This window comes from Sycon ciliatum, chromosome 5 (assembly GCF_964019385.1).
Source record: "Sycon ciliatum chromosome 5, ocSycCili1.1, whole genome shotgun sequence".
NCBI classification, from domain to species: Eukaryota; Metazoa; Porifera; class Calcarea; order Leucosolenida; family Sycettidae; genus Sycon; species Sycon ciliatum.
The window spans coordinates 26,758,683-26,770,477 of record NC_088647.1 but is presented as its reverse complement, the minus strand read 5'-3'; the positions used below and the strand labels follow the sequence as shown (position 1 = coordinate 26,770,477).

The window sequence follows — 11,795 nt, the reverse complement described above, 5'->3', positions numbered from 1 at the left end:
AGGAGGAAGCAAGTGCCTATCTGATGATGACCTATGTCATAGCACAACCATCAGCAGCAGCACCTCTTCCATCAGTGCCACCACAATATAAAGAACAGCTTTCTCCCTGTGCTTAGAATTCATGCCTGCATATCCACCTTCAAGCAACACAGAGTAACATTGGAGGGCCAACACACACACCACACACACACACCTTTGACGCCCATCGCCGGAGGCGATGATAGCAATGCTACGGCAGAAGTCATAGCAACTTGTGCTGGGATTGCACCTTTCAACAGCTTGCAAGGCTGAAGCATACACACACACACACACACACACCGTACCGGTATTTCTCGTGTAAGTTTTATCACTCACTCGGTACTTCATTGTCATGTCGAGAGATTAGATAGATAAAAAAATACTTCAGACACACAAAAAATATATAACTCACACCTGACCAGCAGGGGTACCTAATTCGGTCTAGAAAAGTCAGAATAATTTAAGATGATGCACACCCACATACCCACACAAACACCTCTCTCTCAAAAAGTATACAGGATAGATAACACAAAACACGACCACAAGCAGAGCATGACTGCGAATAAACAGATATATTGCTGAATAATTATCAACGCTCCCTCAAGGCCACAGAAAGTAGAATTCAACGCGCAGCACTCACTCAAGGATGAAATTTATGATGGATCTGATCATGCACATCGGCATCGGGCTCTTCCGCCGATTGAGCCGTCGCAGTGGGGTCGGCTGCAACCGGCTCAGCATCCACCACGGGAACAGCGGTCTCCACGATCTGTTTCTGCGTGAATAGCAGGTACTCTTCGAGAGTGCGGTCCGTCAGGTTCGCCACGTAGCGGATGAACGGCCGCGGGTCTCCACCGTCCGCGAGTGAGAGCATCTCGTAGTAGGTGTAGCGCTCCTGAACGGGTACAATAATAGGTGGGTAGCCGCCCTAGACGGAAACAACACAAAGGGAAACAATACAACAAGATAGTCATGGGTTTGAGGGGAAAGATGCAAACGGGGAAAGACTGAAGAAAAAATTGACTGTCACTCGAACCAGGGATCTTCGCTTGCGGACAATAAGAGCGATGAAAGGCACGAGTGCTGCAGCCATCATCACGCAACACGACGACTTGATAGAGAGTTTAGTGGACGCCACTTTACGGTACAGACAATATTGTACTTAGTGGTGTGCACGGGTAGTCGGGTGCCCGTGCTACCCGTGAGGACCTCGGGTAGCACGGGTACAGAATAGAACCCGAACACCCGAAGTCGCAGATGACATCATGTACAGTGCACGTGTACAAATTCATGTAATACTCTGCATGTCCACCCAGTGTGTAAGGGAAGGGGTGCATTGTGGTGTTATCATGGAAACATTACCCGATCGGGTACCCGTGCTACCCGTGGAAAACAACCCGAACCCGGTACCCGAAAAAATGCTACCCGACTCAGCCCTAATTGTAGTGTGTTGATTTGGCCAACACCCCAGCGCTTACCTGCATGAGTCGAATGTTCATGAGCAGACGAGATAGGCGACCGTTGCCGTCCACAAACGGGTGAATGTGCACCAGCTTGAAGTGATCCATGGCAGCGCGGGCTATAGGGTGCATTGCTGCAGCCTCCGCTGAGACCAGCCACTGACCAAACTTGTCCATCAGGTCAGGAAGATGTCTCGGAGATGGCGGTACATGCTTGGAGACGAACACCTGCGAGCGAGAGAAAGAGAGAGAGAGAGAGAGAGAGAGAGAGAGAGAGAGGGGGGGGGGCGAGAGAGAGAGAGAGAGAGAGAGAGAGAGAGAGAGAGAGAGGGGGGGGGGGGGCGAGAGAGAGAGAGAGAGAGAGAGAGAGAGAGAGAGAGAGAGAGAGAGAGAGAGAGAGAGAGAGAGAGAGAGAGAGAGAGAGAGAGAGAGAGGGGCGAAACGATTGACTTGGAATAAGGAAGCATACAACTAGATCCTACAAAAGCAGGATGGTCTGGGAGCCAGCACCTGCAAGGAGTCAGCACCATACAATATCCATCAGAAGTCATATGAAGTACCGAGACCAAAGTGCAAGTGGTGCATTGCTGCACAACACTTAACACTGGACGCGAGGAGCATCACAGCAGGTTACAGATGATTACGAAAGTTATGCATGGAGACAGGATGGTGTCACAGACAGCCGTAATGTTACACACCGGAGCATAACAAGCCAGCGGAGCAGCTGCATGATACAGCACCAGCCATGGAGCTACTTCTTGGGCTACACATAACAAGCCAGCGGAGCAGCTGCATGATACAGCAGCAGGCATGGAGCTACTTCTTGGGTTACACTCATACGCCAGGTAGCCGGATACCAAAGTTATGGGTGAGATGGGTGAGTTTTAGTGGAAATAATCCGAAATATTACTACTTTTTTTGTTTAAGGCTAGCGGAAATAGTGACATCACATGCCATATCTGTGGCCTTTCCCCATCAAAATAAATGTATTTCGGAGTCACGGACATTTCAAAGTTACAGGCAGTGCCCGGTCCGGGACCGCCCAGATAAACTAGGTATCACACATCCTTGCCACATGACTGGGCTTATGAAGAGTGTGTGTATAATGGCATGGGGAGTGTGGAGAGGGGAACCAAGATGAGAAAAAAAGATGAGTACACTCAACCGTCTCTTATCCGGATGCCTCAGATACGGGCACGTCTCTCTACCGGGCACCTTCAGCTTGAGTTCCTATGGCAAAAATGCTTTGAATTTGGGGGTTTGAACTTTTTTTTTCGTATGCACGGGTACAATTTAAGTGCTTATTTGTCACTGCCAACCTGTATAAGGCCGAGTAAAAAAAATTACTAGATGATCGTCCTTTTTTTTGGAAAAATCGGGGAGGGCGGGAGGATTTTATTTTTATTTTTTTACTTTTTACCCTCTCATGCACACAGTGTACACAACAACATCAAGGTTTTTTTTCTCTTTTTTTCTTTTTTTTCTTTTTTTCTTTTTCTTTCTTCAGCAGATCGATACTGACGTTGTGATATACTAGTAGTATGTGGTCCATATAGTAAAGAAAGTATTAAACAAAGCGTGCACATGTTTCCTGCATCCGCGATCGGTAAAAAACCAACGATTTCGGCAAAAACTCACGATTTAAAAAATAAAATATTTCTTGGGGCGCTGACAAAAACTGGGGCGGACGGGGACGATCATCTAGCTTTTTTTTTACTTGGCCTAATCCACACATTTTTTATCAGTGGATTCCTTCTGTAACCTGAACATGTGCAATACGTGCCAAAAAAACTTCTTCAAAAATGAGATGATACATGGTAGATGAGTTATCCTGAGATGCGGGCAGTGCCCGGTCCCAAGGTGCCCGGATAAGAGATGTCCGAGTGTACTTTGAGTACTTCAAAGTACAAGTATTCTTGTGGAGAGCGTGTGCATGGAATGTTAAGTGTGTGGAGAGTGGAACCAATATGAAAAAAAGAAGGCAACCACAGCACAAAACAGCATGCGCAGCGAGTCCACTGACCTGGGTGTCTCTGAACTTGCCGGCATCCAGCGGTTGAGAGTGGCCCATGATACGCTGGTGGAGCTCAATGACATCCTCCACGGTGAGCTCAAGCCGCTTCAGCGTGGACTGGTGGACAAAACTGCACAGGAGACAAGAGCAAGACAAGACGATAAACACGACGCCTGCAGGTCGCAAGAAAAAAGCTTCCAAAACATAACAACGAGCACACGTTGTCACAGCGTATCTGCTCTCAGACCAAAAGTGGACATGAGAGCAAACGGAAAGCAGCAGACACTGGCAAATCAACACTACATACATGCACTATCCACACAGTATCCAGCATCCCAGAAGGGTGTTCGGTACACATACATGTACGCGTAACTCTACTGCAGTCACTTCGAGCAAATTCACCCGTGACGCAAGACCCACGGGGTTTTGAGACGGATTTTATTCAGTTCTCGATAGGACATTACTTGTCGCCTGCGATCAATCACAATACTAATACCAGCTGTTTGCATACCCCGAAACAGCTCGGTCGCCGAAGCAAAGAACCCTTCGAATTTGCACTTAATGGAAGGGATTTCGTAATCATTCATGTCTCCCAACGCAACACCCAACACTCAACATGACTGATAACACAGCATGGGGCTGTGTTCCCTAAAACAAGCACAACAACAGACCAAACCGAAAACAACTACCGTACACGCTACACACCCTGTGTTGCAAGTGACATGTTGTCTTACGTTAGTGCCAAGTCCAGGCCGAGCACGTCGTTGTGCTCGCGTATACTCTTGCCGGCCACCGCCAGCCCCGTCTCCAGTATGGAGCGCACCATGCTCAGCGTCAGCGTGTTGCCCTCGATGGCGTTGCTATGGTAAACATGGCGCACGTAGTTCTCGCGGACGGCGCGGATGAAGGCCGGGTCGTCGTGCGGCACCTTCAGCAGCGAGTTGCGCTTAGCGTCGACGGCGACGAACAGCGCGCGGTCGATGTCCTCCACGACGGCCGAGTTCATGTTCAGGATACGCCGTGCGTCCGGATGGTCAGGACGTACCTGCACAACAACCAGAACACGCACCCATGTGTGATCAGTGACCAGTACGTGTGCAGCATGAGGTACTGTAGAGGCAGAAAATTTCGTCGGTCAATAATTTCGTCCAACTCCTAAGAAAGGGAGTTCGTCTGGTTGTAAATTTCGTCCATGGATCATAAGAGTGTTTAATTTAGTCCAAAACCTCCTTGGACGAAAAAGACGAAATTAAAAATCCAGACGAATATTTCTGCTTGTACAGTAATGCAGTACTAGCAAGCTACCGTCAGTACAGTGAAAAACCTGTCGAAGGCGACTGCTCAAGGGATCTTCAAAATGTGGTCTCTGTTACCAGGTGGTCTCCTTATCCAGAGTCAATTGACTGGAAATAGCATCCCTTGGTCATGGTTCCAGTGGTCTTCTTTAACAGGTGGTCGCCTTTCCGAGTGGTCGCCTTGACAGGTTTTACTGTATGATAAAATGATCACTATGATCCTGAGTTGTATGCACACGTGAACTGTCCAGTTTATATTTTGACTTTTTTTTCGCAAACCATACAGTCCTGCTGCACTGGACAGTCTATCATACAGCCCAGGAAAAGAAAAGAAATGCTGCAATTTCACAACATTTCGCTACTTTCGGTGCATCTCTTTCGTACCCATAATTTCAATAGCCACACAAACACTGATACCCTACACATAATCCAATAGGGGAGTGCTTCCCTGCACCTAAATGTTCTGTTCACCTAGTAACCTGGCCCCTTGCCAGCATGCGGAACATTTTGAGCACCTAAATTTTCGGACATTTACACGTACCTGCAACGCCTTGGCCAACAGCTTCTCTGCCTCCAGCGGTTCCTTCTCGCGGTGCAGAAACTCGCCGTACGCACTGAGGGCATCGGCCGAGCGAGGCGAGAACTGCAGCGCGCGCTGGAAGAGACGCTGGGCTTTCTCGGTGCGTCCACTCTCGTACATGCTCTTGGCCTGGCGCAGGGCAACCTGCGCTTCGGTCTCCATGGCAACTACAGGCAAGGAGGGGGAGAGACAACGGAGATTTCTTAAGAAGGCCAACAGGTACTGAAGCTGCGCAGCGGCTGCCATGGGATCGAAATGAAAATTAATTCATGGGACATGAATAGAGACAAGTGAGATGGACAAAGGTACGTGACAAAACAAATATCAAAAGTACAGTGAAACCTGTCAAGGCAACCACTCGGATAAGGTGGCCACCTGTCCCAGAAGACCACTGCAACCAGGACCAAGGGATACTATTTCCAGTCAATTGACCCTGGATAAGGCGACCACCTGGTAACAGAGACCACATTTTGAAAGTCCCTTGAGCAGTCGTCTGAGACAGCTTTCACTGTACTGTAACAGAAACTCTGATTCAGATTTTCAGAGTGTGAAATATAGTACACGTGCACACAGCTACTACTGTGCAGTTCGGCATTGCAGTATTATACCGTGATGCAAAAATAGTCCTTTCCCGGGCGAGAAACAAAGATGGGTCGCTATGCTTCTACGAATGTAGATGTCAAACGTCCACACCCTGCCTGGGAGGCTGCGTCTCGCCGTCAACTGACGAGAAATCTTGCCAGGTGTTAAGTGTGTGAGCCTCGCCAGTGATGAGATTGTGCAGACGCACTGCCAGCAAACCCACGGCAGTAAACATGACCGTACAGTACAGGACAACAAGGGCAATCAAGGCTTGTTTGCTGCAACTTAAACGTGTCATGCTCTCGCCTCGATTGCCCTTGCTGTTCTGTATTACGCTCTGCCTCCGGGTATTGAGCACTGCCAGCCCACTGCGTGCATCCCCCCCCCCCCCCCCCCGGCCCCGGTGGTGACTGTGCAGTACATGTATATTCGCCGAGTTGGACCGCTTGTGATCCAGTGGCTTGGACAGTCACACCCACCCAGATCCAGGCCCAGTGGCTTGGACAGTCACACCCACCCAGATCCAGGCCCAGTGGCTTGGACAGTCACACCCACCCAGATCCAGGCCCAGTGGCTTGGACAGTCACACCCACCCAGATCCAGGCCCAGTGGCTTGGACAGTCACACCCACCCAGATCCAGGCCGCTCGTCTCAACAAGTCACATGCCTCAGCAAGAAGCCAATTTCATTCGACATACTGCGTGTATTCGAAAAGGAACGCCTAGTTTTCACGCCAGTACTTTCAAGCCGGTTTTCTACCGATTCCGGCAAACTGGCAACCTATACTTTTATTCGCCTGCTGCTGGTAATACAAATAAATAAATGACGGCCTTGCTGCTATTTTAGAAACGGACCTACTTACCTGGGAATGGGTCGGGAGGAGCTTCTTTCCGCCGTGAATGAAACTTCCAGTCTGAACGGCAGATCATCAATGCACAGAAAGGAATCACAATATTCGGAAACACATGCCAATGCAGCAGCAAGGCAGTACACGTACTGTGATATCCCATTAGGGTGGCCAAGCTAGGGTCACACAAACACCCGGCTTACTTCTGTATCTATTGATGATGACCTGCTCTCTCAGAGAGGCAGGGAGAGAGAGAGAGAGAGAGAGAGAGAGAGAGAGAGAGAGAGAGAGAGAGAGAGAGTAACATGGCATAGAGATAATTTCTTCTATGCGCGTAGCAGGTGGTCACCACAGCTGGGGATACAACATAGGAACGTGGAAGCGGACATGTGGGTTTCTCTCCCGCGGTATTCGTTCCACAAGGGCAGGACCAACTCAATATGTCTTTAGTCTGGGCCTTTGGCTCAATCACAATCACAATAGCATGTTGCGTAGATCCTGGACCACAAAATTTCTAAATCCGGGGTAAAGACACATACCATTTGAGTGCTATGCCCTCATGTCGTTTCCATACATGCTACAACTACCTCACATGCAGTAGCTTCATGCGTGCGTGTGTGCGCACACGCTTGCACGCGCGTGTGTGTGTGTGTAGGGGGGGGGGGGGGTGCACATCCAGTGCATTTGCAGATTTGCGTGCTTCTCTTGCGACGGGCGTACACATGGTACATGGTGCGTGTGTGTGTGTGTGTGTGTGTGTGTGAGAGAGAGAGAGAGAGAGAGAGAGAGAGAGAGAGAGAGAGAGAGAGAGAGAGAGAGAGAGAGAGAGAGAGAGAGAGAGAGAGAGAGAGAGAGAGAGAGAGACCTTCTACACACACACCATGTACCCACACACACATACACACACACAAACACAATACAACTTCTTGTCCTGTGTAAGTACTCGTGAATTCAACAAGAATTTACCTCCGACTGCTTCAGGCATCATAAGAAATGGGCTCATTCTATCACTGACGGAAGCCAAATCACTTGACTTAGGCTCGGACCTTTTTTCTGCGACAGAATTGAGGTATCGCGTCGTAATTTGTCGCACGCCATCAAACTGCTTGGGAGCGTGTAGGAAAACAGCTATAAGATAGCCTACGAACGGCAGCAGAGCCGTGATAAACCAGACACAAGGGGATGCTGCCATGGCCTCTTTGCCTCTCTGGCAACACTGATTTATCTGTCTAATATCTGCAGAATACTGCCAATGAAGACAATGGAAGCTCTCGTTTCATCGTACAGTGTCCTACTGTCCACACCGGTCTAATCGATGGGGAAAGGAGACCAACGAATTATCTAACTCTGCGCGTGAAGACGTAATAAAGCGTTAGTATTATCTGAAGGGGTTCTGGCAGCCATACTCCTTTCAGTCCTTTCGTTTACGAACACTCCCAAGAATGTCCTGAATGACACAGTGAACAATCATGATGAACAGACAGTACAAGTGGTGCACCGGTGATGCCTGATGGGATCGGGACAAGGAAAAGCAAAACTTCAAAAAAAGCCCACGCTCGCCACGTCGCCTTCCGCACTGCCCACGACTTGGGAAAACCCCTGTTTACATCGTAACTTTATGACTCTACTCAGCACGTGACCATGATCTTTGATCTCTGCGCATGCCCTCTGCAAAGCTTGCGCTACGGCGGCGCAGGGATGAGGGATCTCCATCGGATTTGTGCTTGTGACGACGTGGCCAAGCAACAAATCTGAGTGTACGTGTGAGAAAGAAAGTTTGTTGAAAATGGTGAGTATTTCAGGTGATGGCGAGAAGTGCTCCAAGCGGGAGGTTCATTGACTGTAAATGGATGTGTTGATGCAGGAGGCCATTCCGTATGTCGATCACGTCAGTCCCATCAACCCGACGCTGTTTCCGCAGCTGACGGTGTTGCTCCTAGGAATTGGACTGTTTTTCATGGCCTGGTTCTTTGTGTATCCTCCACGTACGCGTAGGATGAGTACTTGATCGGGCTGGCATTTCGGTGTATAGGAAGGATACTGCAGATAAAATTGTTAGGCTGGGCGTTATACACTTATCGTCAATGCAGAGTTTGTGGATGGCTTGAGAACAATTTCTATCATTTTTTTTGCACTGAGATTGAAATTGGACAGCAATTATGTGCAAAATAATTATTGTATCTTAGAAAAATGATGTGTCAGTGTACGATTTCTTGGAATAGGTTCATGAAAGAGTATGTATGCCAGAGTATGCAAGTCCAGGAGAAGGAGCCCACCCACAGCGAAGTTTTTGTGTAGGTCATAGTGACTGACTGACTCACCTTTGCTCCATCCCACACCGCTTTACATTTGGCCATGTGACATTTGGCCATGTGACCGACCGTTGCACCAGGGTATTTTCTGTTGTGCATTGTTGCTCGTCGTTCCACTATCGGAAATACATGCAAATTCCCGGTCATCACCTTAGTGATGTGGTGATTTGACCCTCAACCTAAAACATGTACTGGCTATGGTATGACATAAATCCTACGATTCATGATGACCTGAACGAAAACTTCCACGTGGTGATGGTGTTATGCGACACAGACGGGGAGTTGCGCATTCTGGTTTTGTACTCTTGGTTTAGGTTTTGTAAGTTTGCAATTGTCAATGGCTAGAGGCTGGCTGCAACCCTTGAATAAGTCCTGAGTTTCCTATTCTGCATTTCAAGGGTTTGATTGTCCAAGTATTTAGAATATAAATATACTCAGTCACCGGGCATCTAGCTATTTCGATCATACAGTACAGTATGTTTGCTGCTCAATATCCAGCTTGTTTCCACATCCGTTGGGGTATAGAATGGATCTGCGTTTAGGCTTTGCAAGCTTGTTTCATCAACACTTCAACTAATTACTTGCCTAAGTGGCGACGAAGAATGTCTTCCGCCCCGGTAATTGTCCTTGAAGTATTAGATATGTTCAGTGTTTGTATTGCAGTTTGTAAGTTTTTCCTTGACCATTGCCGTCTATAGCTATGAAGTAACATCAACGTCAAAGACCCGCGACCTGTCCAAGGAGCTGCTGGTATCGTTCGTCGCCTCCATCTTCCTCGGTTTCGGCTCACTCTTCCTGCTGTTATGGGTAGGCATATACGTATAGAATTCAATACGTAAGACACTTCTAAAATGCCTACTCACACCGCTGAGCGCTTCACTGCCCCGTCGTCTCATCAGTATAAAATTTCGTTTTGCCGTTTTCGTTTATCATTTCATTTCTTATCCTGCGCTGATGTTTGACGGTAGTAGTGATGCGCCAAACGCCCTAACTGCGACAAAGACCACACTATTCTTTCGTCATCGCTCTCTCTCTGTATGAACTCTGGTTTAGCTAGCGCGTGCGCTGTGTTCTACGAGCCATGCTCTGTTGCTGTGCTGCTGACTTGGCCATCATTATAGCAATGGTTCTGCTCACTCACTCACACAAAGTCATATGACTGCAATGATCCTACAAGTAGGTTATTGCAAGAACAGAAAATAGACCAAAAACACTGAAAAACTGAAATGCTACCGGTATGTTGCTTTGGTGCGAATAGTGATCGGAGTGATGAATGGGTGATTCAGCCGCGGTTCTCCAGGTCTTCTCTCTCTCTCTCTCTCTCTCTCTCTCTCTCTCTCTCTCTCTCTCTCTCTCTCTCTCTCTCTCTCTCTCTCTCTCTCTTTCTCTTTCTCTCTCCCCCCCCCCCCCCTCTATCTCTCTCTTTCTCTCTCCCTGCCCCCCTCTCTCTATCTATTATCTCTGTCTCTCGCAACACGCACGCACATTCTTCGACTACGTAAGCCATGTGCTTAGCGATGTTGTGAGGTTGCAGCATGTGCGTTACACTGCTGTGTCCAGGAGGTGCACTTAGTGCTATGAAGGTGTAGTACTACAGCCTACTGTGTTTCACCCTGGCCTGGGTGTCTAGACTACATAACTATGTACTGTGCAGCAATGTGCAGTGCTCCTGTTTACTGGTTTGGGGTGTGTGAATTTCTCGAGCACCATGTCCTGGAATGGCGTTCCCCACATTGTGGCTTGAAACAAGTTTCACCTGACCTTGCATGCGAAAAGGAACTGATCATCAGCATGGCGATTTCCTTCTACTTGTGCAGACCAGATTTGGATAAACGCCTGTACTATTCTCTACCGACGCTGGTGGATTCACAGCAGCTGAAGTACAACACTACAGCAAAACCTGTCAAGGGGACCACTCTGATAAGAGTTTTAGATGGCCACCTGTTCTATATCCAGGACCAAAGGGTCTGGGGACTTCATGTTCAGGGTCAGTACAGGAGTGGTCGACTTCCACTGGTTTTACTGTGTTGTGAACACAGGGTCAGCATTGAATGCGAGTTTTGATTGAAAGAGGTAGTGTCGTGTTCTTTATGCTGGTTTTCCCTTTCCACTTGCCAGCACCCAACAAGCCACTCAATACTAGTATCAAGTGGACTGTACTCTAAGTCTCTTGTTAGTAGCGACGATCATCCTAAAGCTAAGCAATGGACTTGTTCACCCTACAATAGTACATGTAATGGCCATGGTGACTTGTGTCTCAACATCCACTGTAGCAGCATGCTTACCATAACTATAACACAAGGACGGAAGGCTGTATACAAGTACCGGGTAGTCGCTGCGCGAGTACAGAACTCCCCCGAGTGTGCAGCACCAGATAATTTATGTACTGTCGTCACGACTTGTTCTCGTTCTCAGAATCTTATCATTTTTTCATTTTTCATGATGCAGTCCAGTCCGCATGACTGTACAGGAAACCGCATTGCACACACGGGGGACCACCACACATTTCGAATACATTATACCATGAAAGTGCGTAGTTCTCCTACCAGCTTGTACCAAGAGTACATAACCCCGGCCGGGTCTTGCTTATACCTATCAATAGTGCATGGCCAGCTGTACAATGCAGTCTTCTAAGTTCTAGTCTTGGCACCTGTCATACAGTAGTATGCCAGACTCGAACTCTTGCC

General features: G+C 48.2%; 2 protein-coding genes across 2 annotated transcripts; one reads left to right on the top strand and one right to left on the bottom strand.

Annotated features, from left to right (window-relative positions):
• Positions 1-337: 337 nt before the first annotated feature.
• Positions 338-8,273, bottom strand: LOC135818198 (protein adenylyltransferase Fic-like). Its single transcript, XM_065331546.1, has 7 exons — positions 7,763-8,273; positions 6,812-6,862; positions 5,329-5,534; positions 4,227-4,537; positions 3,502-3,622; positions 1,497-1,706; positions 338-946 (listed from the first exon to the last, which is right to left on the bottom strand). Exons 1-7 carry the CDS (start codon positions 7,986-7,988, stop codon positions 659-661), a joined length of 1,413 nt encoding a protein of 470 aa, XP_065187618.1. The 5' UTR covers positions 7,989-8,273; the 3' UTR covers positions 338-658.
• A 184-nt stretch (positions 8,274-8,457) lies between these two features.
• Positions 8,458-10,335, top strand: LOC135818197 (transmembrane protein 258-like). The gene is made up of 3 exons (XM_065331545.1): positions 8,458-8,585; positions 8,661-8,770; positions 9,807-10,335. The coding sequence occupies exons 1-3, from the start codon at positions 8,583-8,585 to the stop codon at positions 9,931-9,933; spliced, it is 240 nt and encodes a 79-aa protein (XP_065187617.1). The 5' UTR covers positions 8,458-8,582; the 3' UTR covers positions 9,934-10,335.
• The last annotated feature ends 1,460 nt before the right edge of the window (positions 10,336-11,795 follow it).

Bases quoted from the DNA above. Each gene is read 5' to 3' on its own strand.
- LOC135818198 (XM_065331546.1), bottom strand. From the start codon at position 7,988: ATGGCAGCATCCCCTTGTGTCTGGTTTATCACGGCTCTGCTGCCGTTC. The intron at 3,623-4,226 runs GTAAGACAACAT...TCTCCTGTGCAG, and splicing joins GGCCTGGACTTGGCACTAAC to TTTTGTCCACCAGTCCACGC. The intron at 1,707-3,501 runs GTCAGTGGACTC...TCTCGCTCGCAG, and splicing joins GCAAGTTCAGAGACACCCAG to GTGTTCGTCTCCAAGCATGT.
- LOC135818197 (XM_065331545.1), top strand. The intron at 8,771-9,806 runs GTATCCTCCACG...TGCCGTCTATAG, and splicing joins TTCATGGCCTGGTTCTTTGT to CTATGAAGTAACATCAACGT.